The 24,683-nt window shown below is 45.5% G+C and overlaps 1 protein-coding gene across 4 annotated transcripts in view; it reads left to right on the forward strand.

The window, feature by feature from the left end:
- Nucleotides 1–24,683, forward strand: part of TSC2 (TSC complex subunit 2) — a 1,437,517-nt gene that overhangs the window by 115,679 nt on the left and 1,297,155 nt on the right. For all 4 annotated transcript variants that reach the window (XM_069647328.1, XM_069647330.1, XM_069647331.1 and 1 more), the window contains 2 exons: nucleotides 14,246–14,332; nucleotides 14,748–14,858. In XM_069647328.1, coding sequence (XP_069503429.1) covers nucleotides 14,246–14,332; nucleotides 14,748–14,858 — 198 coding nt within the window. The remainder of the gene's footprint in view (nucleotides 1–14,245; nucleotides 14,333–14,747; nucleotides 14,859–24,683) is intronic.

Genomic DNA, 24,683 nt, shown 5'->3' on the forward strand with positions numbered 1-24,683 from the left:
TAGATATTTGGAATTTATCCGGGAGTTAGATGCTGAGAAATGCTCGTTTGACACAAACAGCACCGACTCAAAATGGGATAACCAATCTGATAGTGATGACATAATCTACCTTATCAAAAAATTAAACTCTTCCAGGGCCGCTGGCCCCGATGGCCTCAATAATAACCTCTTAAAAACCGGAATTATGGGCCGAGTTTTGTTCTATACTCTTTAAACAAGTGTTAGAGCATAAGGAAGTGCCTAGTTCCTGGAGGGCAGCATCAATTATCCCAGTGTACAAGAAAGGCTGTAGGGAAACGCCTGCAATCTATCGCCCTATTGCTTAGGAAAGCTGTTCGCCTCTCTTTTACGCCATCTACTTGCATGGCTCACCAAGGCCGGGCAGCTCCATTCGAGGCAGACTGGCTTTGTGAGAGGGGTGGGGACAAACCTCAACATTTTCCTGCTGAGCATGCTAAAGGCCAGAACCCTGCAGTCTAAAACTAAACTGTATGTCGCCTTCATTGACCTTGTGCAGGCCTTTGACGGTGTTGGCAGGGAAAAGTTGTGGGGTAAACTGATGTGCTGGGGCTGTCTGAGAGACCTGGTTGAGGCCATTGTATCCCTTTATTCTAACACAAATTTGAGAGTTGGAGTCTCTACTCGGGGACATCTCTCCAAAGAAATTCAGAGAGGTCTTAAGCAGGGATATTCTTTATCCCCCCGCCCTGTTCGACCTATTCCTGTCTGATATTGAAGATCAGGGGCCCATTCTGGCTCAACCACCAATTTATTCCCTGGATTCTCAATTTGGATGACATTGTGCTCTTAGATCATCGGTTTACAGCGGAGAATCAACGAGCTGGCAAAATATTTCGAGCAAAATCATCTGAGAATCAAATGTTAAAAAAAATAAATTATAATCTGGGAATCTAATAGGGGAAGAAGAAATAGGGGCTTGAAATGGAGGGTTTACAAGATCCCACTGGATTGTGTGGAAACCATGACCTATCTAAGAATAATCCTCAACCGAAGTATCATTGAAAAGCAGTGGCTAGATATGATCAGGTTGAAATGCAAAACGTTAACAACGCAGGGTCTGATCCTGCTCAGGCTACCTGTAAGTATCTTCTGTAACCGGAAGGTAGTTACGATCTTGATGTATTGGGCTGAGGCCTTCCAGAGATGGACAAAAACCTTTTGGGAATAAGTTGAGGGCTATTTCTGGAAAAGGGTACTCCGCCTTCCCCAGTCTACTCCGAATGTGTTTGATTCAAACTAGGGCTTCAATCTATACTATCTAGGATCAAATGGAAGAGACTGGCTTTTCATGGAAAATGTATTGACCCAGAAGCACCTCTCCCGTTTGGAATATTAAAACCCAAGTGCTCCAACGAGAATGAAGTTCCCCTGGATGACTGGAAAGTAAAATGTATAACTTGGTTGGAGGATTTGGTTTTACGGAAGAGGTTTTGTTAAGAACTCTGGGCAAAATAAAGAAGCAGCTTCTCTATCAAGACTGGATTGATACAAATAAGCAAAGGGCAAAGTAGAATCTAGCCCTCCAGTTGAATTTGGAAGTTAGTGGGGTGAACCACCTGCCTCCGTACCTATCCAAATTCCTTTGGCCTTGGTATCAGAATCTTTTTCTTATGTCTAGATTGAATGTCTTGCCCACCAGAGAAGTCTTAAACCAGGGAGGAATGCTAGGAACTGATCCCTCTGTCTGTCGCTTTTGTGGCCAGAGCCTGTTGCCTGAATCGCGTGAGCATCTAGTAATAGATTGTCAACCCTTAGTTTATCTGAGGGAGAAGTATTTCTGTGATAATCTAAGAGGATGTACTTCACTATCACAAAAGGATTGGTGGAATATCCTGCTTATCAGTGATAACACACTTGCCATTATAAGGGTTATGAAGTACCTGGAAGATGTTTTGAAGTTGCCCGATAACAAGCAGATGGTTGGGGTAATGAGAAGAAAGAGGATGTTATTGTGATAGTGTGAAATTGCAACTTGGAAATGGTAAATGTTTTTATGGATGACCGAATGTATTGATTAAATGTGATGGATTTTGTAATGTGTAAATATGAAAGGTTTGAAATAAACCAACCATATTAATTAAAAAGAAATTAAAAACATTGTGCTTCTAAATCTCGCTGCACATTTTCTACTTGAAAAACAAGTGGATTTCTTGTTGCATCCTCAGGTGGGGCTTGCTCATTTTTATTTTCCTTTCCCTGGGATACAAACTTGGGATTCATACAGCCTGTTGCAGGTTGCAATGGATAATGTCCACATACCATCTGAGTCCGATCTGACCCATACAGAGGAGGGGCAGTAGGCTGTGTACTTCAATTTCCACCTCCTTTTCATTTTTACCTTTATCCCCATCTTCCTTAAATATTTTCAGCAATTCTATGCTTAGTATATATATTTTTTTTCTTCCCTTTGTATTTGGCTGTTGGATGTGCATATATGTTTTGTAACCTATTCTTGCGCCCTGCTTTTTCATGTAGCCATTCTTTATGGCAGGTATTTAATTATTTTCTCCCTATACTAGGGAAATGTGTACTATGGGGGAGTGCATTTTTATCTATACACTTTGTAATCCTTAGTTCCTAAAGCGTTTGTTTATATACACACCACACTCAAATCTTTCACTTTAAATCCTTTCAAACCCACCAAAAAACCTCAACCTGCAATGCACTTTCACAAAACCCACATATTAAACACCACATATTTTAACAGTAATGCAATTCAATTCTACTACCTCCTCTGCTTCATACATCGCAAGTATATCCACACCTCCTCATGCCCCCTTACCTGGGATTGAGGGAAACCACACCTCACTTCTAGAACGCCAGGGTATCCACACTTCCGCTCCCTTACCTGAACGGAGGGTAAACCACACCTTATTTACAATACCCATTATAATCTACGCAGCACTGCTCTTCCTCTAGAGGAGTATTCATTTCCTTAATATTTCACCATAAACCTGCTATTTCGAAGGGATTGTGTCCTCCGACGTATTCCTTATCTTTGATAATTTGTCTCCAGCTTGCTGGCCTCGGAAAATTTGTTCAGTAGAGGGCGCTGTGCATCGACATCCGTCGAGTTGGTGTCCCTCGACAGTCACTGTATCAGCGCCGACGTCACCATGCCTATAAATAGCCACGTGCACCGTCCGTTGCTCAGTTCCGTTTTTCCACCCTTCGTGGTGCCTCAGAATATCCTTGCTTAGTTCTTCAGTCAAATATACTTCATTAGTCCTCGTGAATACCGACTCGTACTCGATGGCTTCCTCATCCGAACCGACGACTCCACGGTTCGGCTTCAAAACATGTCGAGACTGTGGAAAGAAAATGTCGTTGACGGATCCTCACAGGATCTGTTTGTGGTGCCTGGGAGTCGAGCACCATTGTTCGGAGTGCGAGGACTGCATGTCCATGACGGCGAAAGTCTTGAAGGAGTGTAAGGGGATGCTCGAGAGAGGTAAGGCAGTTAAAATTTCTTCAAAAGTTTCCTCGGCAGAGTCGAGACATTAGTCTCCTCGCCATCACAAAAGACATTCTTGTTCTAGGTCTCGAAGCAGTTCCCATCACTCTTCGAGATCTAAGCATTCAAAAAAGAGACGTTGAAGGTCCTCGTCTTCCGTTTTCCCGAAAAGGGTCTCCTGCCCCACAAAACCATAGCTCTCAGGCTGAGTGGGAGGAATTCAGGAAAAAGATGCTTAGCGTCTTCGAGAAAGCTTCTCAGCCAATTATGACAAATTTGGCCCCTTCTGCTCTGGAAATGGGATTTATACCATTTCCAAGATCTGATCATTCCAGAGCCTTAGCATCTATTTAGGAAGAAGGGGAGAATTTGGATCAGGAGAGACCTTTTGAGTTGCAGGGATCTGCAACTCCTGTACCAGAGGAATTTACCTCTGAGGAAGGTAGGTTTAAGGACCTCCAAGAATTCGTACATGAAGCAAGTGGGTTGGACACTTCCCCAGAAGTGGAATTTGCCAAACCAGACCCAGGGGAACAGGAGAACATGCTGAAACCCCTTATAGAACCTTGATGGCAAGGATAATGGAGTTTATGGGGTGGTCTAAACCCTCACTTGCTTTTCAGCAAGACGACCTCAGACATTTTGGTTAAAGGTCCACAGGAGGATTCTGTGGTGCCATTTCATGCGGCATTACAAAGGAAAATACTGGCAAACTGGGAAACCCCTGAGGTTATCCCGGCGGTTAACAACAAATTATCGGCCAAGTATAGGGTGTCTACTGCTGACCCTGAATATTTATCCAAACACCGAACTCCGGAGAGTCTAGTTGTTCAGGCAGCAACTTCGTCAGGTAGTAAATCGGCTTACCCTACTGTTCTACAGGACAGGGATGACCAGAGATTTGACTCTATGGCCAAAAAAGTATTTTCTGTATGTAGTATGGCGTTGAAATCCATCAATGCTACTTGTACGCTCGCAAGGTTCAGCCACACACTTTGGGAGTGTGCTTCATCAGCGGCTGACTGCCTCCCGGAGGGAGAAGAAAGGGAAGCGTTTCTTAACATCATTAAGGATGGTAAAGAGGCAATGTGCGAATCCCTTCAAACTGGCATTGATTCTGCTGACCGTATCAGCAGGGCCATGGCAGCAAGTACAACAACCCGGAGATTTGCTTGGTTGCGAAAGGCTGGGTTTGCTCCAGATGTGCAAAGCAGACTCTTGAATATGCCCTTTGACGGCTCTTCTTTGTTTGGTAAGAATACGGATGACAGTTTAGAAAGGCTTCAAACATCAAAGGCAGCAGCAAAATCCCTGGGAGCTGCAATCCGTCAGACACCATATCGCCCCTCAGGAACCTCTTGGAGAGGTAAGTCTTTTCGCTTCTATTCCGCATTCGGAAGAGGCAGAGGACAGCCGGTTCAAAGGGGTCAGAAAAAATTCACCCGAGGTGGACGGGTTAAAAATACAAAAGCCGCAGCAGCGGCAGGTGCCTCTTTACCCTCGGCATCTGCATCAGCTGCCTCCAAACCGCTCTGAGAACTCTCCTCACAAGACACCAGCAGGGGGCAGGTTAACTCAACATCTGAAGGAATGGCAGGCTATTACGTCAGATGCTTGGGCATTGGAGACATTTGCCCAAGGTTACTGCCTGCCTTTTCTACACATTCCTCAGTCATCCACTGGGGAACAGCTCTCTGAAAGTTCCAGATCTGCTCCTCTTGCAGGAAATTGTAGACCTGCTAGAGAAAGGTGCCATAGAACCGGTACCTGTAGTGGAGAGGAACAAGGGCTGGTACTCCCCCCTACTTTCTCATCCCGAAGAAAGACGGTGGACTGAGACCTATCTTGGATTTACGAGAATTGAACAAGTTCCTCAGGAAGGACAAGTTCAAGATGGTAACTCTCTCTCAGATCCTTCAGGCCCTCCAGCTCCAGGACTGGCTGGTATCCCTGGACCTCCAGGATGCTTATTTCCATGTGCCAATCCATCTCAAACACAGGAAATACCTGAGGTTCGCAATTGGCGGCTCTCGTTATCAATTTCGAGTTCTGCCATTTGGGCTGACCTCCGCCCCGAGGCTCTTCACCAAGCTAATGTCGGTAGTGGCAGCAAGTCTAAGGTGGGAAGAGATTCACGTCTACCCCTACCTAGACGATTGGCTGATCAGAGCTGTATCTCCGGAACAAGCTCAGATCCAGCTAGATTATGTCTGCCACTTCCTTCACAAACTGGGCTTCTCCCTCAATTTAAAGAAGTCACAGATGATACCATCACAGAGACTCCAGTTCATTGGAGCGGTCCTGGACACTTCCCTGGGAAAAGCCTTGCCACCAGAGGTGAGGGCTCAAGATATTCTGCAGATGGTCACCAAGTTTCAAAATGCCCAACGTCTCCCAGCCCTCGACTTTTTGAGGTTGCTAGGCCTCATGGCATCCTGCATCTTCCTTGTGCCAGAGGCTCGCCTGAGAATGAGATCTCTTCAGTGGGCACTGAGAACTCAGTGGTTGCAATTCTCAGGGAGAATGACAGACCTCCTTCAGGTTCCGGACAAGGTGGCTCGAGACCTTCAGTGGTGGGCCTGCCAGGAGAACATCTTGAAAGAAGAACTGTTTTGGCAACCATGGCCGGAGATAACCGTAGTCACAGGGTGGGGAGCCCATACCAACGACTTGACCATCAGCGGCCGTTGGTCCCCATCGGAGTACAGACTACATATCAACCTGTTAGAGCTGAGAGCAATCATACTAGCGCTGAAGGCTTTTCTGCCATCTGTACAGGGGAAAAATGTCCTGATAATGACGGACAACACAGTGGCCATGCACTACCTCAACAAAAGAGGAGGTGTAGGATCACTGCCCCTGTGCAGAGAGGCGATGCAGCTCTGGTTTTGGGCAATCCAAGAAGGAATCTCTATCGGCAGTTCACCTAGCCGGAGAGAAGAACTTGACGGCGGACGCTCTGAGCAGGCAGGGCACAGTCTCTCACGAGTGGGAACTAGCTCAGGAAGTCCTTCAGGAGATCTTCGCCCTTTGGGGAACCCCTCAAGTGGATCTGTTCGCCACCAGTACCAACAGGAAGTGCGATCTGTTTTGTTCAAGGGAATTTCCCCCGAGAGGAGCTCTAGGGGACGCGTTCGTAGTGGACTGGGAGTTTCCACTCCTGTACGCGTTTACACCAGTCCTTGTCATTCCTCAAATGATCAGGAGGTTGAAGATTTTGGAGGACCATGATCCTAATTGCCCCAGACTGGGCCAGGAGAACGTGGTACCCGGACCTTCTGGACATGTCCATCTGCCCCCCATTTCGCCTTCCACTCAAGAATCTTCTCTCACAGAAGGGAGGTCAGGTTCTCCATCCAGACATCGGAACCCTCAAACTTCACGCTTGGCTTCTGAAAGGTTGAGATACAAGGATTGGGACCTCCCTGGTGACGTTATGGAAGTGTTGCTTTCGGCCAGAAGGCCAGCAACAAAATCTTTATACCGCTGCTGTTGGAGCAAATTTTGCAGCTGGTGTAGGGAAGAGAATATCGACCCCTTTTCATGTGGTATACCAACGGTGTTATCCTTTCTACTCTATTTGGCAAATTCAGGCCTTCAAGGCGGCACTATCAAGGGCTATCTCGCAGCGCTATCTATTTTCAAGCGCACTGCAGAAGAGCCACCGTATTTCAAATTACCCTTAGTAATACAATTTCTAAAGGGATTAACTAATGTCTGTCCTCCAAGACCATTCCAAGTTCCCTTATGGGACTTAAATTTAGTCTTAAATTTCCTGATGGGTACTCCTTTCGAACCACTACACTCTTGTTCGCTAAGATTTTTCACCCTTAAAACTGTCTTATTAGTGGCACTAACATCTGCTAGAAGGGTGAGCGAATTACAAGCTCTATCTTGTAAACCCCCTCATACAATTTTTCATAAAGACAAAGTTGTCCTACAGGTGAAGCCTAATTTCCTCCCAAAGGTGGTTTCTGAATTCCACATCACTCAGAAAATTACCTTACCTTCATTCTATCCTCCTCCCCATCCGGGGAAAGAGGAAGAAAGGCTACACAGGCTGGTCCCAAGGCGGGCTTTAAGCTTTTACATCAGGAGACTTGCTAGGATTAGGCAAGCAGACCAACTGTTTGTAGGTTACTCAGGGCACAAATTGGGACTACTGATAACAAAACAGACCATTTCCAGATGGATTATTTTGGCCATTCGGGAATGTTACAAACTAGCAGGGAAAGAGCCTCCTCAAAATCTTAGGGCTCATTCAACCAGGGATATCGCAGCCTTGTCGGCCCTCCAAAGAGAGGTTCCGGTTCGAGAAATATGTGCAGCTGCCACATGGTCGTCCGCACATACCTTCACAAGATTTTACAACCTGGATTCCTCCTCTAGTCAAGAGACTAGGTTTGGCAAAGCAGTATTACATTCTTTTCATTCCTAAAGGGAATCATGGCATTTTTACTCCCACCTCCAATTACACACCACTGCTATGGGAGTCTATCAAAGATAAGGAATACGTCGGAGGACACAATCCCTTCGAAGAACAAGTTACTTCTTACCTGGTAACCTTCTTTCGATGGGATGTTCCTCCGACGTATTCCTTATCGCCCCACCCATCCATCCCCGCAGTAATACTTCCCTTGTGGTGAAGCTTACGCTCCTTCAAGGTCAATAACCAATTCAGGCATGATTTATCTTATGCTACAAAATGGAACTGAGCAACGGACGCTGCGTGTGGCTATTTATGGGCATGGTGACGTCGGCGCCGATGAGTTGGTGTCCCTCGACAGCCATCATGACGGACGTCGATGCACAGCGCCCTCTACTGAGAGAAATGTTTCTGAGGCCAGCAAGCTGGAGATGAATTATCAAAGATAAGGAATACTTCGGAGGAACATCCCATCGAAAGAACGTTACCAGGTAAGAAGTAACTTGTTCATCTATACCACCTGGTCTTCCCCATTTACCGGGAGCATTCTTTTCCACTCAAAACTCCTCCTCCCCCACAGTAATCAAAGCACAATTTCTTACACCGCTGTGTTTTTTCATGCACAGGCACACTCACGTTCTATGTTCCTCCAAGGTCAACGATGCCAAACCTCCTCTCACAACTGCCTGCCTCACCCTGCTCAGCAGGCCAACAGCGGGATGGTGCGGTTCTTCGCCTCCTCATTTGTGCGCATGGAAATCGATCTCTACAGGCCAACGCCGCTGGCCAAGGTGGGCGGTGAAAAGCCCTCAGCCTTTCAAAAACCCTGGAGTACCTTTCTGGCCGCCAAATATATGAATGCACGCAAAACCAGTCTTAACTAAAATAAGAAAGTGCGCCAGGTGCAAGAAAAAACAGCTTTGTTTGCTTAATTAATAAAGTGTTGGCTGGGAGTCGAGTAATATACCAAAAACTCAACAAGCCCACATCGGGCTGAGGACTATGAGGTGCAAAACCGCACAATTTGCAAAGTTATAAAAAATAACACATGACACTCTCTAACACAATAATTGGTCACGCTAATCAAGTGTCCTATAGATCCCTAAACATTTGAGTCTACTATTGGATAGTCCACGAACTACAACCCCACCCATGTCCAACCCCTCAAAAATAGCCGTCATTACACTAACATCCCTACCACACAAGCTGGTTGGTTGGCACACGTCATACTGACATTGATAATACTGCTCTACCATTGGATGGCTCCTCTTAATGTGGCCTCGAATGTTGCAACCATCCTAGACAGTACAATTATTTAATTTACTGATGTTGGGAATAGAGATTACACCCCTGTTTCCACAAACAAGATATTCCCATTTCATTTCCCATAACAGTGCCTCTTTTGTCACAAAAAAGATTGGCCATAATGACCATAGTGAAAAATGTATATAAGATATTTTTTAGAAATCGCCCTCAAAGTCAGGATTTGTATTCACTAGGAGGTATCCATTTTGTACATTTAAGCAACCTCCTGTGTTAATGTTGAGCTCTGCTCTTGCAGCACTAATAAAGCAAAATTTGTTTATTACTGCCGGAGAGCAGAGAATGCTGGCAGGCTGCAGCTGGATGCTTGTTCCTGTGCTCTGGGTGATTGCTGCCCCCACCCCTATTTGCATTTACGCCAGCCACTGCAATCCTATATTAATAAACTCTGGTTCTCCGAGTTCATTAATATAGGTTTGCGTAGTGCAGAGTAGTTTTCACAATTGCTGGGACTTTTGTTTTAAGTTTCTCTGGCTTCCCGTAAACTTGAAACGAAAACTACTGCAATTATAAATATTATGCCGGCGGGTGGCAGAATCTTCATAATTGCATAAATTGACTTTTTTCAGTTCGCCAGCCTTACCCAGAAACTTAAAACAAAAGTACTGGCAATTCTGAAGACTCAACGACAGAGCATTTAAAAATGCTGGTACTTTTGTTTTATGTGCAGAAGGGATGTGACCTCAATAAAGGCATGCTCTGCTTTTGCTTGATTAGTGCCGCGAGAGCAGACCTCAACATTAACACAGGAGGCTGCTTAAATGTAAAAAATTGATGCCTCCTAGTGCAAACTTTGAGGCTAATGTCCCAAACATTTTACATTAACGTTTTTATTTTTTATATATATTTTTCACTGTGGCCAATATTTTTTAACCATACATTTGTGAGTGAACTACCCCTGTATATAAAAGAAATTAAATAATGAAAATACAGGACTCTGCGCCAACAAATAAAGTTGAGTTTAAATCATAGTTTCTGATTTATTAATCATCAAAGACCGTTGAGCCCATAAGTGATAGTTTCTGATTTATTAATCATCAAAGACCGTTGAGCCCATAAGTGATAACATGTTTCGGCTCCACTGAGCCTTTTTCAAATCCGGGCTACCCATGATTATAATATAGGACATACAATATATCATAGTCAAAGAACAATTCGTATGAGCAGCATTATAAAGTATAACATAATTCCAGTTTTCAAATATCATGACCAAAAAATGTGCATAATAGCATGAAAGAAATTAGACAGGAAAAAAATTTTAGACAGAAAAACAAGGATGGGCAAAAGGGAAGGATTCATGGGTGTACCAAAAAAGACAAGCATATCATGATACATCATTATGTATAGATATACAGAAAAACAAAAACAAAAAGAAAGAAAGAAGAACCCATTAGTAATCATTGATCTTCAATTCATTGAATAATATAACCAAATTCTTCAGTGGTCCCTTGAGACAATCTAACAAGTTAGTGCATGTCCTTACCCGAAATTGGATGTAACCGGTTCTTATGACTTATGTCCATGTAGTAGTAACGGGGTAAAATCCCCAGTAACAATCTAAACAAAGAATGTAGGTAGGACAGGTAAATTATGATATTTGTCCAATTTGGAATATACATAAATTGCGTATGTCAAGGTTGCCGATGGCAACTACGCATTTTCGCTCGTGCGAATAAATCCCGCCCTTCACCAAACGGGCAAAACAACTCTGCTTAAAGGTCACAAGCCATTTTTACTCATGATAACGTATTTCAAATATGGAATGCATATTACAAATATGGAAAGCACAACATATAACTTATTTTGTTGCTACTCCTCGCATCCGATAACAGTTGTCGAGTGCCATTAAAGCTAGATCCCATTGAAAAGTAAGCCATAACATATGCGGTCCTCTCTTACCAGTTCCTGGAACACAAACAGTCACAGGCGTCGGCAGGTAAGCCGAGCACTTACTAGGTATGCCTTCTTATACTGTACGTCATCACTGTGCGCGGTTGCCACGGCGAAGCAACGTTTTCCAATTTTTGTCTTCGAATTCCGTTGTTCGTTGGTATGCATTTTTACATTGTGGACAGACACCACATTTCCTGAAACCAGAATCTTTCTTATGTAACCATGTACCTTGAGTAGTACTATCAATGTCCGGTAATAATGATGGACTAAGGATAGATTTAAGTGTATTTGCTCTTCTGAAAGTAATACGTGGGTGATCACTCACAAAATCACCAATATGACTGTCCAATTTAAGTAAGTACCAATGTTTGTTCAAAATTTTGCGTAATCTCTGGTGGTCTGAACAATATTGAGTGATGAAGCTAATTGGCATGTTAGCTTCCAAATTATTCCCTTGTCTCTGTCTCAAAGTATCCTGCTGTTGCATCAATTTGGTTCTCTTATATGCTTTGCTTATATCTTTTTGGGCATATCCCCTTCTTCTGAAACGTCGTTGTAACAAATTCCTCTTCAAATTTTAAGTTACTGTTACAATTTCGTCTCGCTCTGATATATTCACCCAATGGTATATTGGTAATAGTTGGTCGAAAATGACAACTCTTAGCATGTAATATTGAGTTGACTTCAGTTGGTTTTCTGAATGTAGTTGTTTGTAGTACTTGGCCTTCCAAGTATATTGTCAAGTCCAAAAAATGTATCCGTTGTTTGTTACATTCTCCAGTAAATTGAATATCAAAACAATCAAGATTTAACCTTTCCACAAATGCGTAAAATTCCTCTGTACTACTATCGACGATGCAAAAAACATCGTCGATGTACCTTGTCCAAAATTGGATTTTATCAATGAAAAATGATTCAGTGTATATTGCTTTGTCTTCCAACATCCCCATGAAGATATTCGCCAATGCTGGGGCATATTTAGTACCCATAGCTACCCCCTTGGTCTGTTGGTATACCTTGTTGTCAAAGGTAAAGACATTGAGAACAAACGTGAGATGTAACATTTCTTTAATCATGTTCAAATGGTTGTAATACGAGGCTGATTCATGCCTGAAAGTATAGTCGACTGCAATCATGGCCCATTTATGCTGAATAGACGTGTACAGTGCCTTCACATCTAGAGTCGCTAGAAGGAAGGTACTCTTGCGTATAAGGCTGGTGGAATCTTGCAAATATGAATGAAGTAACATAGCCCTTGGTTTGAATAATAGGTCCAGATATTTCTTTGGTGTATGGGACGGTTAGGCTTTTCACCGTCCTTATACAGTTGACCTGCGACTTCATTGACCGGATTTTGAAACCTTTATCTTGTTCGTATAACTATTGGGATTGTAAGGAGTCGCCCTTGTGGAGCAAGGTTCTTCAAAGCCACAGTTTTTCAAAACTACCCCTGTATATAATACTGTGTAATGGAACTGTTTGGCCATATGGGGCACAGTGTTTGTACAATTTAGTTTGGTGTATTGGCAATATTTCATCTTGGGGCACCATACACCTGGTAATCAAGGTTTCTATGCATTTATTCAATTACTGTTTAGGCCAGAAATAATTGCTACATATTTGTTCTTGTGTCATGGGAATATTGCCTCGATGCTCCATCGAACACTATTTGGTACTCCCTTCCACTGTAATCCTGCTGCCTCATACTTTGAGACGACAAAGGATTTTTCATAAAGTTGACCAAATCTAAGCATTGCGGTGGGGCAACTCTAAAATAACATGTTGACCAATTTCACATAAGGGCTTTGCTGCAAAATGGTGCAACCTCTGCTCAATGCTACATTTATAATTCATCAGGAATACGTTTTTTTCGTGTCTCTCATTAATCTTCTCTGTGTATTCGACAAAGTATATTTCTCAGTGATCTTCTCAGTCTACACTACAACCTAGCTCCCTCAATGTGGCATAACTACCTATAGTGTTACAAACAAATTATATTCTGCTTGTGTTTATGTTCTAACAGCAACATACACTGGTCCCTAATTTACTTGTGTGAATGTGTTGCTTGTATTCAGGCATATTGAAAGCAGTTCGAGAAACCAGGCCTAAAATCATATTGAGTGAGCTCCCTTACCTGGTATTTACTTTCACGTTTTGGGGACATGGGGGTTGTGCATGACGTGACAATTTCCCTATTTGCACCATCACATAGAAACACTTGTGTCTTTCGGGCTACTTTCCTGCATCTGGACAGTTTTCCTTCATCCAGTTTGGATCCGGTGAGTATTAGTCAGAAGACTGAAATTTTAGCATGCAGCCGTGACTTAATGAGTGTCTAGTCATGTCTTACATGCCACCCAGTCAGAATACCTGATTACAATGTAACTATTTCCGGTGATACATTTCTCTTTTGACGTGTAATGTAGGTGCTATTAGCTTAAATGTATCTAGTGTTTTTGGTGGCCTCTGCTTTTCGATATATTTTTCCCCTCCAGGGTCTTTATTGACTGTTTGCATGTGTATTTTCCAAATATGTCCTGGAGGTTCAGAAATGCAGTTACTTTGTTATGAACTGTTTTGATTTCTGGCTCAAACTTTGATTATATATGTAATGTGCCTAACACCAAACAATGGACCTTCAATATAGTATAGGAGTGTGTTCTCTTATGACAATTTACTGTTGTATAGCTACACAAAATATGTTTACTGTTGTGTTTACGCCTGGTACTAATTTAACTAGTGGAGGTGTGTGTGTGTGTGTGGAGGGGTGTGTGTGGGTGTGGAGGGGTGTGTGTGTGTGTGTGTGTGACTAACTACCTTTTTGTGTCTGCCTTCTTCCCCTCTCTTCAGTTAAGCTTGACTGCTGTCACGTTACCTACTTTGAGAGGTTTGGCTTCCCTTTTGGGTTGGGCTGGGTGTACTTGCCCCACCTTAGGTCAGTGGTTGCACAACCCTCAAGGGTTGGACAAAAACACGGAATGTAAGACATCAAGGAATACTGAGCATGAAACTCTGCCATGTCGGCGTTAGTATTAAAGCATTACACCCATACCAGTGAACAGTTTAGACTTCAGGGCCTTTTGCTGTAAAATGTCACTTTCCTCTAACTCTGTCTTCTTTACACCTAGGAGCTGAGTGCAGATTCTGTGCTGCATGTCCGAATCCGAACCATAAACTATGTATGTGAACTGGCGAAAACCAAGAAATTTGAGGAGGTAAAGATATTAAGTGTTTTTGAGTGCCTATCTTTAACTGTTTTAATGAATTGTTCAGTATGAAAGAAACAAACTAAACTCCTTGAGGCCACTTCAAACCACTAAGGATCAGTTTTAACAGTGTGGGCATGAGCCTGTGTAAGATGTGCTAGGAAGGCACCCAGGTGCATTATTGCTTTGGTAGGCATTCTGTTGGGCATGTGGAGGAGCTATGAGGGGACAGTCAGGACTCTGTGGCTCCGTAGTTGCTAAAGGGGGGGTTTGATGGGGTTGCAAGTGTCTTTTCTTTTCCCATGGTTTGGTCGGTTTGTGCATTCTGGGGTTCTGAGGTGTCCTTGAGCTGTGAGTGTTGGGGGTGGGTGGGGGGGGAGGCTGGTGAGTCTCCAAGTTATCATGTTTTATCACTTCTTTGCAGCATGCTGTGGAATCGATCTGGCAAGCAATATCTGATCTTTTGCTGCCAGAGCATCCTATGGAATCCAGACATGCAGTCCTTAGCCTGCTGAAAGCCATCATTCAGGGCCAGGTAATTGTTAATTGATGGATCAATTATTTACTGCAGTTCTTCATATTTTGGTGTTATATGTAGCGCTAGACTGCCTGCTTCCATACATTACAGATTGCTGCTATGCCATAAAACTCAAGATTCAAAAATCCTCAGTAAACTGAGCAAGCATCATTGGACCACATGATCTGAACTAGGTTTCTGAGTTTATGAGAGCTTAAAGAGTCCCCCATTACTGCCACCACTTTCACGCATAAATGTTATCTCCTATAGGTGGGGTAGCTGGAGGGCCTGGAGAGCAATCGCATGAGGGTGGATCTCAAATTGTACCTGATGTCGGCAACCCCTTTATCATCATGCCTGTTTCCTTTTATTGCTCTTGTTGCTTTACAGCACTGCTAATCTTATAACCTCTTCTAAAAATCCTTAGCTGTGCTTTAAGGCGCGAAGATTGCGCAGCAGGTTGAACCACATGTGTGTACTGGAGAGATTAAATCAGTCACTGGTGTATCTGTTCTTAACAGCAATAGCTGAAAGGCCCGAGGGTTCCCAAAACTGCAGCAAGGTGTGTGTGTGTGTGTTGTGTATATACACAATGGCATGGATATGGTGCCTCATGATGGTAATTAACACTAGATTTATTATTGAATTACATTTTTATTTGCCATTCTGACCCCTCCCCACAAACAAAAAATAAAGCTTTGCTTTAGAACAAATACCTATCAATAATTGTACATTTTATTAACGTGGGGCGTTGAGGGTTCCACATTTTAAAGGCCCTTACAAATCGCTCCCCACTACAAGTCACTTCACTGCTCTGCAGCAGGAAATCTGCATGCTATTAACTATGTATCCATCTCAAATGAGTGCTTGATGCACATGGTCATGGTATTGGAGCCCATTGGAGTTTCGCATCTGTACTATTCTGCATTGGAGTACATCTGCACAGGTCATTAGAGCCCTCCCCCCGTAGCTGTTTCTTGAATTGACCAATATCTTAGCCACTTAAACCCTCTGTCACTCAGCTGCCAATTTAGCAAGGATTAGATTGTCTTCAAACGTAGCTTGAAGTAATCTGTGTTGGCCTCTGTATTAAGCTCAGGCATTTTCTTCCTATCATCCTCTGGCTCTTGTCACCAATAACGTTGCATCTCTTGCAATCTTACTCTTCCCACTCACCGCCTTGCCCTCTCTTCCATTCAACTTGTATGCTCAAATTTCTTCAGCGCCCTACTTCCCTACGAATCGGACATTCCAAAAAAGTCTTAAAATATGGTTGTTGTCCAGCCACACACTTGCACTTTGATATCCTTGTCTAATTAATTGGGACTTGGCACTCAGAATTATCGATTATCTATAGTCAAATACAGCAATTTGCATCAAGCTCTGATTCCAGTGAACCTGCATAGTAACCCATTGGATTGCTGTATAGAAAGCTACATCTACATCTACATCTACATGTTCCTTGGGCAGGTGTAACTGACCCAGTGGGAAGTTGCAAGGAAGGCATCCATGCATTTGCCCCTAGATATTCACGGGTGACCAGTATATTTCACACACATCAGTTTGCTTCACCAGTGCAATAAATGATATGGAGCAGGAGTATTGGAAGGAGATGAGTAGCAATGCCCCACAGATGAAAATCTATGCATGTGGAGCTGCCAGAAAGATGGGCCATTCTGAGCTGATTGATTGAGCGTGCAGGAAGGTGGTGTGGCAGGAAACAACTGTTTACATTACAAAAGGTTGACGGACAATGGGGCAGTAGTCGGCCGCAAATGGAGTCCAGTTAAAGGTGGAGGCAGGAGATGAACATGTGGGGATTGCCAGGGACGAGAGTCCAGATGCAGAGATGTAGAATGGTGGATAAGTAGAGAGTGGAAAGAGGCAGCAGTGGGAGAAATGCCTTGGCATGGCAGTGGGAATGATGAGGCAGGCAGAAAATGTGGTTAATGGGAGAACACCTCCCCTTACAAGCAATGGGAATCAAACGATTCAGGCTCCATATTCAGGCTTTTATTCAACCGATAGTTCCAGGTGGTAAAGTAGCAGCTAGACATACTTTGATGACCATAAATGATGTAGCAAACGGCTAGACCACATTCATGAGCACAGATGCAGTCACTCGTTGTCATTCTTGGATGCGTAACTCAGGGTGTGCCTCTGATGCTCAAGCCAACATTTTGGACATGGGCTTTTGACAGTATACAACTTCAATAAAAAAAACCCTGGGCCTTTCAACGTTTGTCTCATCGATTTCGTCTTAAAAGGGCTAATCTTTTCACATGTATGCCTTGGAAGGTCAGCTGAGAGGTAAAGTGCAATCCATTCTGGGGAAGCAGCAGCAACAGATTTTTCACCCTGCAGAGGAAAGGGAATACGTGCATGGAAGGGTCTCCTCTACTCTCCCCTCCTCCATTTCCGCTTCAAAACAGATTTGTCCATCAAAAGAACAAGTTATCAGGTTTTCACTGGACCTTTATGAAACCGCATTGACCAAGGATCTACATCTTCTAGGGTACAGCGACTGAGGCCTTTTACCTACGTTACACAGAATTGTATAACCACTTCCGAAGCTTTCACTTACTGGATTCAACCTAAGTTAAATTACAAGGGCTATCAGTGTTTCCTCATAGCTCCATATGCTGCATCACTATTGGCCCGTATTCATATCTTAAGCAGTATGCCTGCAGGGACTGTACAATAGCCTTTCCCTCAGTCTGCTTTAGTCATTAAGGAAACGCATCATAAATCCTCATATAAACCAGGAACAATAATTACTGTTTATCTAGTTGAGCAGGCTGTTAATATTTTAATAATCGTTTTATTTGCGTTACTCAGTCGTGTACAAACAACATTCACCTTTTGCACATATTACTCTGAGTAGATCATTACTGAGGCTGGCTTGGCAGTCCCGGAATTACCATTCTGGATTTCCCTTGTGGTATTTTGGATAAAAGACCAGGTAATTAGGCCTGTGTCAGTTCCCGGATTGCCAGAGTAAGAGCTTGACGCACTGATAGACACACTACTGTATATTGTACAAAGCTGCATTGGAAAATGGAAATCCAACATGTATTTAATCGCAACTTCTGCATCTCTCCTCTTCGAATCAGGTCCATATAATGAAGATTGCCAAAGCGCAGGAAGTCTTGATTCTATTAAAGACACAGAGGCGAGCATTATGCTTTTACGAGGGGATTGTGTCCTCCGACGTATTACACATCTATGACAGTAATCACCACAGCTGTGGTGCTTCGGAAAAATGTTCTGTGTCGATACGCTGTCCCTCGAGGGCCTCCGTCGAGCGCCGATGTCACTGGATGTTATATGTAGGACGCACCGTGCCCGTAGCCTCAGTTCCGTTTTTTCCACGAACGTGTTTGCTTCAGAATCTCTGCGCACCTCGTTTCTTCGCCCGTTGAATCGATTCTTGGTTTATTGTGAGAATCATGTCTTTGTCGTCTTCTACCCCAAGGTCGGGCTTCAAGAAGTGCAGCGACTGCGGTTCCAAGATGTCGCTTACGGATCCGCACGTCTGCCTGTGGTGCCTCAGCGAGGACCACGCCACCGATGACTGCGATGAATGCCAGTCTTTGATGTCGAAGGCCTTGCGGGAGTGGAAGAAGAGGCTATCTGTAGGTAGGGTTTCCAAACCCCATAAATCGAAATCCGCTGGGCTTTCGACCGAAGATTCTAGGGACAACTCTCCGCGTCGGCGTACGTCCAGGGGGGGTCTCGGTCCCGGAGTGGTTCCCGCCATTCCTCTGCCTCTTCTAGGCACTCTCGGAAGCGCCGTCACCGGTCGCCTTCCTTGTCCGACGACTTTGCCAGACGGCGGGTAGCTTGTCCCAAAGAGCATTCATCTCTGGCGGAATGGGACGCATTTTGCAAGGAGATGATGGCGATTTTCGAATCGCAGAGCTCCGTTCCATCCGCGCCTTCGAGAGAATCCGGCAAGGAACGGGCTAGGGCCCCTATTCGCACGCCTTCGGGCTCGGGCAGTCGGCGTGATCATTGGGAGACGTCGAGGTCCCAATCAGACAAGGTAGATCGCTCTAGCCATGCCCGCTCCAGGTCCCGGTCCTCGTCGCCCTCGAGACTGTTGGAGCCTGTGAGGCCTTCTAAGAAGGCATTGACGCCGTCTGCGCCATGTCCGTCGAGGGGCTCTCTTGAGGCTCCGCCTCCGAGGAAGTCATCGACGCCATTGGAGCTGAGGCTATGAAGGACACGCTCTGGGCTCCGGCCTCGAAGCCGTTGTCGACGCCGATTCCGTAGATGCCTTCGATGCCTTTTGAGGAGGATTTATCGGAGGTGCCCCGGAGACCGGTGGAAACCCAGAGGAAGACCCTGAGTAAATCAGTGAGGCCTGTGTTTGATACCATATATAAAGAAACAGGGTCAACAAGACACTAACCAACAGCAGTCCTTCAGTCTCAAAGTTACTCACAAAAACATATACATTTTATTCAATATTTATAAAACATGATAAAATCACATACAGTTAAAAAAGCAAAGTGCTAGTGACAAAAAAAGCATAGTAGACCACCAATAGTCAATTTCTTGAGTGCCAATCAATGGATCAGTTTAAGATACCCCTATGCTTATTCAATACAGCAAATGGAGGTAAACTCTGTTCTTTTTACAGATATTATTTCATTAGAAAACCAAGTCTTTAGACAATCCTGGTATTTTGCCTCGACAGGTTTCAGTTCCTTCACGTTAGTTTAGAACTTTCTTCAGGAGGATTTCGAGATACGTCACTTCAAATTGCAACACAACATCTTGCCTCTCGGCATCTAAATCTGTGTGGATTATACAGGAAAACTGTTGGTAGATAAACACATAAGACCGAAATAAGAAACTTCACTGCTTATTTGGAGACAGTAGAAGTGTGCGCAAACAAAGGTAAATGCTTATGTCATTACCTCAGTTTGTAGTAGTGGGTGTCTGAAAAACAGGGGTGGAGAGAGGTATCACTATATTCAACCAGTCTTGGATAGTTCCAGTGTTGCAATTCTAGAATCCACCTGTGGATTTTCTGCAGGGTGACCTGACAGATATTTTGGGCCAAGGTCCACCCACTGACCCGGTGCTGCCATTTCATATGGCCTTACAAAGAAGGGTGGTGGCGGCTTGGACTGCTCTGGAGAGTCTCCCGGCAGTGAATAAGTCGCTACCGAAAAAATACCGTCCAGCCAGTGGCACCCCGGCTACTTGTCTTTGCACCCCACTCCAGAGAGTTTGGTGGTGTAGGCGGCTACGGCCCCAGCAAAGCAGGCTGTGTACCCTACCATCCCTCCGGATAGGGACGACAAGCGCTTTGACGGTTGGACGAAGAAAGTGTTTTCATCTGGGGGTGTGGCTTTAAAGGCAGCCAACTCCGTTTGTGCCTTGGCAAGATTCACTCACACTCTGTGGAATTGAGTTTCTTTGGCGGCTGAACATCTTTTTGGCAGCAAGGCTGATGAGAGCCTTGAGAGGTTGCAGACCCCCAAAGCTGCAGCAAAGTTGAGCGTTGCAGTACGTCAACCTCTGCCTTTTTGTCCTAGGGGACAGCAATGGAGGGGAGGTTCCTTTCGATACTACTCTTCCTTTGGTAGATAGAGGGGAGCTGCCAGTCAAAGGGGCCAACGTAGGAGTACCAGAGGTGGAAAACAAGGTACTCAAGGTGCCAAAGCCGCTTGGGCAGTTGCCTCTTTGCCCTCAGGCACTGTCGCAGCTGCTTCAGCTCAGTCATGAGGCCATGTCCCATGGTGCAGCATCTTGTCGAATGGCGTGCCATTACTTCAGATGTGTGGGTTCTGGAGATCATAGCCAACGGCTACTGTCTTCCTTTCCGGAGGAGGCCTCACGACAATCCACCGGGGAAGCTCTCTTTGAAGAGTCCGGATCCGCCCCTTGCGCAGGAAATCAAATCCCTGCTGGAGAAAGCACCATAGAACTGGTGCCTGTAGCGGAGAGGAACAAGGGATGTATTCCCCATATTTTTTGATCCAGAAAAAGGACGGGGGATTGAGACCCATCATGGACTTGCGCGGTTTGAACAAGCTCCTCAGGAAAGACAGGTTAGAGATGGTTGCTCTTTCACAAGTCCTCCAGGCCCTTCAACTTCAGGACTGGTTGGTGTATCTCGACCTCAAGGAGGCTTACTTTCATGTGCCGATTCATCCCAAGCACAAGAAGTACCTGAGGTTTGCGGTTGGCGACTCGCATTTCCGTTTCGGGTCCTGCTGTTCGGATGGCCCTCTGCCCCGAGGGTCTTCAAGCTCATGGTGGTGGTGGCAGTGTATCTCAGGAAAGGGGGATTCAAGTCTACCCCTACCTGGACGATTGGTTGATCAGGGCGCGCTCTCCCGAGCAAGTCCTGGATCATCTGTCCTTCACCTGCCACTCCCTTCAAAGGCTGGGCTTCTCCCTCAACTTAAAGAAGTCCCACTTGCCGCCTACCCAGCGGCTCCAGTACACCGGAGCAGTGCTCGACACATCCCTGGGGCTGTGTTCGCCTCCCCAGGTGAGGTCTCATCACATTCTGCAGATGGTGCACAAGTTTCAACATGCCCAGAGTCTCCCGGCGTTCGAGTTCTTGAGGTTGCTCGGCCTCATGGCATCCTGCATTCTATTGGTGCCAGAGGCCAGGTTGCGGATGAGATCTCTGCAATGGGCTCTCAAGATGCAGTGGTCGCAGTTCTCCGGCAGGATGTCTGATCCCGTTCAGGTGCCGCACTCGGTCGCCTAGGATCTTCTGTGGTGGGCCGTAGAAGGCAATCTAATCAAGGGGGTTCCATTTTGGCTACCCTGGCCGGAGGTAACGATCATGACGGACGCATGCCTCACGGGATGGGGAGCTCATGCCAGCGAGTTGACAGTCAGCGGTCGTTGGTCTCCATCAGAGTCCAGACTCCATATCAATCTGTTGGAGCTGAGGGCAGTCAGGCTAGCCCTGAAGGCTTTTCTGCCGTCTGTATGGGGGAAGAATGGCCTGATTCCGACAGACAATACAGTGGCCATGCACTACCTCAACAAAAGGGGGGGGCAGGGTCTCTCCCACTGTGCAGGGAGGCGATGCAGCTCTGATTCTGGGCCATCCAGCAGGAAATTTCGGTCTCGCCAGTTCATCTGGCCGGAGACGAAAACGAGGTGGCGGACGCTCTGAGCAGACAGAGCACGGTCTCTCACGAGTGGGAGCTGGCTCGGGAAGTTCTCTTGGAGATCCTCGCCCTTTGGGGGACCCCACAAGTGGATCTCTTTCCCACCAGTGTCAACCGGAAGTGCGAAAGATTCTACTTGCGGGAGTTTCCTCCAAGAGGAGCCTTAGGGGACGCTTTCGTAGTGGAGTGGTCTTTCCCACTGCTATACGTGTTTCCTCCAGTCCCTGTCATTACGCAAGTGTTGCAGAGTTTACGGAGGTTCGGTTCCCGAGTGATCCTTATTGCTGCGGCATGGGCCAGGAAAGCATGATACCCGGACTTCTCGACAAGTCCATCTGCCCTCCACGCCGTCTTCCCTACCGAGACGATCTGCTCTCACGGGAGGGGGGTCGGGTTCTCCGTCCAGTGCTCAACCTTCATGCTTGGTTTCTCCAAGGTTGAGGTACAAAGATTGGGACCTCCCTGAAGACGTGATGGAGGTGTTGCTCTTGGCCAGAAGGCCAGCAACATAATCCCTGTACCGTTGGAGAAAGTTCTGCGACTGGTGCAGGGTACAGAATGTGGATCCTTTTCAGTGTTCAATTCCTGTGACTCTGTATTTTTTGCTTTCTTTGGCCCACAAGGGCCTGCAAGTGGGTACCATTAAAGATTACCTGGCGGCGCTTCTCTGAGGAGTGTTCTTATTTTAAGATTCCTTTGATTTCTCAGTTTCTTAAAGGGCTGACAAATGTGTTCCCACCGTCTCCTTTCCAGGTACAGGGATGGGATTTGAACCTAGTTCTGAAATTCCTAATGGGTGCTCCATTTGAGCCATTACATTCTTATCCTTTGAGACTGTTGACCTTTAAAACTGTATTTTTGGTTGCGGTTACTTCCGCTCTCCGAGTGAGTGAGTTGCAGGCACTCTCCGCCAAGCCACCTTTCACAGTGTTTCATAAGGACAGGGTTGTCCTTGGGGTTCATCCTTTTCTTCCGAAGATTGTGTCAGACTTTCATTTGAGCCAGAAAGTAATTCATCCGGCGTTCTATCCTCCTCCGCATCCTGGTAAGGAAGAGGAGAGGCTCCATAGGCTGGATCCTAGGAGAGCTTTGAGCTTCTATCTTTCATGGATGTCCCGGGTCAGAGTGGATGATCAGCTATTTGTGGGATACGCTGGAAGGCGTTTAGGTCAAGCTGTTTCTAAGCAGACCTTGTCCCGATGGATCATCTTGACAATCTCTGAATGCTACTGTCTGGCTGGTAAGGATCCTCCGGTAGGCTTACGGGCCCATTCTACTAGGGGTGTGGCTGCCTCTACTGGTCTGCAGAGGGGTGTTCCCATTCGTAATATCTGTGAAGCAGCCACATGGGCCTCTGTCCATACTTTTGTAAACCACTAATCCCTGGATTCTATCCATGAGCAAGATTTAGCCTTTGGTAAGGCTGTTCTCTAATCTGCAATTTGATTGGGCATTCTAAAATTCTAAATTCTTTTCCCACCTCCATACGCTGGTACTGCTTTGGGAGTCTGTCATAGATGTGGAATACGTCGGAGGACACAATCCCCTCGAAGAACAAGTTACTTTCTTACTTGGTAACATTCTTTCGATGGGATGTTCCTCCGACGTATTCCACATCGCACCCTCCAAGCCTGCCCCTTTAGAGAATTTCTTATGCAATTGCAGCTTACGTTTCCGCAAGGCTTTCTGTAGTCATACTGGCAGAAGATTGGTGCCACACATTCTGGGAAAAAACTGCAACTGAGGCTACGGGCGTCGTGCGTCCTACATATAACATCCAGTGACGTCGGCGCTCGACAGAGGCCCTCGAGGGACAGCGTATCGACGCAGGACGCAGACGGCGAAAACATTTCCGAAGCAGCACAGCTGTGGTGATTACAGTCATAGATGTGGAATACGTCGGAACATCCCATCGAAAGAACGTTACCAGGTAAGAAAGTAACTTGTTCTTCTCCTTTAATACGTGTGTCCAGTAGTCTTAGCCTCAGTCTCATCCTCCAATGAGGGTGTCCCTGCTAGTATAAGACCCTCTAATCTCAGGGTGCCTTCCTCTTCTTTTTTGTTGAACTGTAACTTTTCTGTGTCTTTAAGTCGCTCATAAAACTGTAGCTGCTCCCCCGCTGTTCCTGTCTGCCTCTTATTCTCTTGAGCTTTTCTGCTCTTCCCTTTGAATAAAAGAGAACGAGATCATTAGGGAGGGGAATTCGCTGGTTTCCACAACATCTCTATAAAGGGATAACGCATAACATGCCAATTCTTCTCTCGCAGCGATATTCCTCTTGGGAGGGATAATGCTCACCTCCGTGTCTTTAATAGAATCAAGACTTCCTGCGCTATGCGCTTTGGCAATCTTCATTCTATGACAAGACCGGAGGCGAGCATTATGCTTGTTCAAAGCTTTGTACTACTGCCATTGCAATGTTCGCTACGGGCTTAAAGTAGAAGGTTCTGAAAACTGAGTCACTGGAACAGTCTGCTGCCCTCAAGATCTCCTGCAGCGGAACACCGGCTGCAAAAGCTCCGGAAGCCATAGATCCTCTGGTTGAATGAGCCCCGAAAACAGAAATGTCTATGCCCGCTTGTTCCATAACCTCTTTCACCCATCTCGCTATAGAAGCTGGTGCCACTGCCTTAAAAGGCTTCCTGCGCGCTATGAGCAACTGAGTCACATTCCGTGGTCTAACTGCTGCTGTCG

The sequence above is a fragment of the Ambystoma mexicanum genome, chromosome 2q (assembly GCF_040938575.1).
Source record: "Ambystoma mexicanum isolate Mex_15411 chromosome 2q, UKY_AmexF1_1, whole genome shotgun sequence".
In the NCBI taxonomy this organism is placed as follows: Eukaryota; Metazoa; Chordata; class Amphibia; order Caudata; family Ambystomatidae; genus Ambystoma; species Ambystoma mexicanum.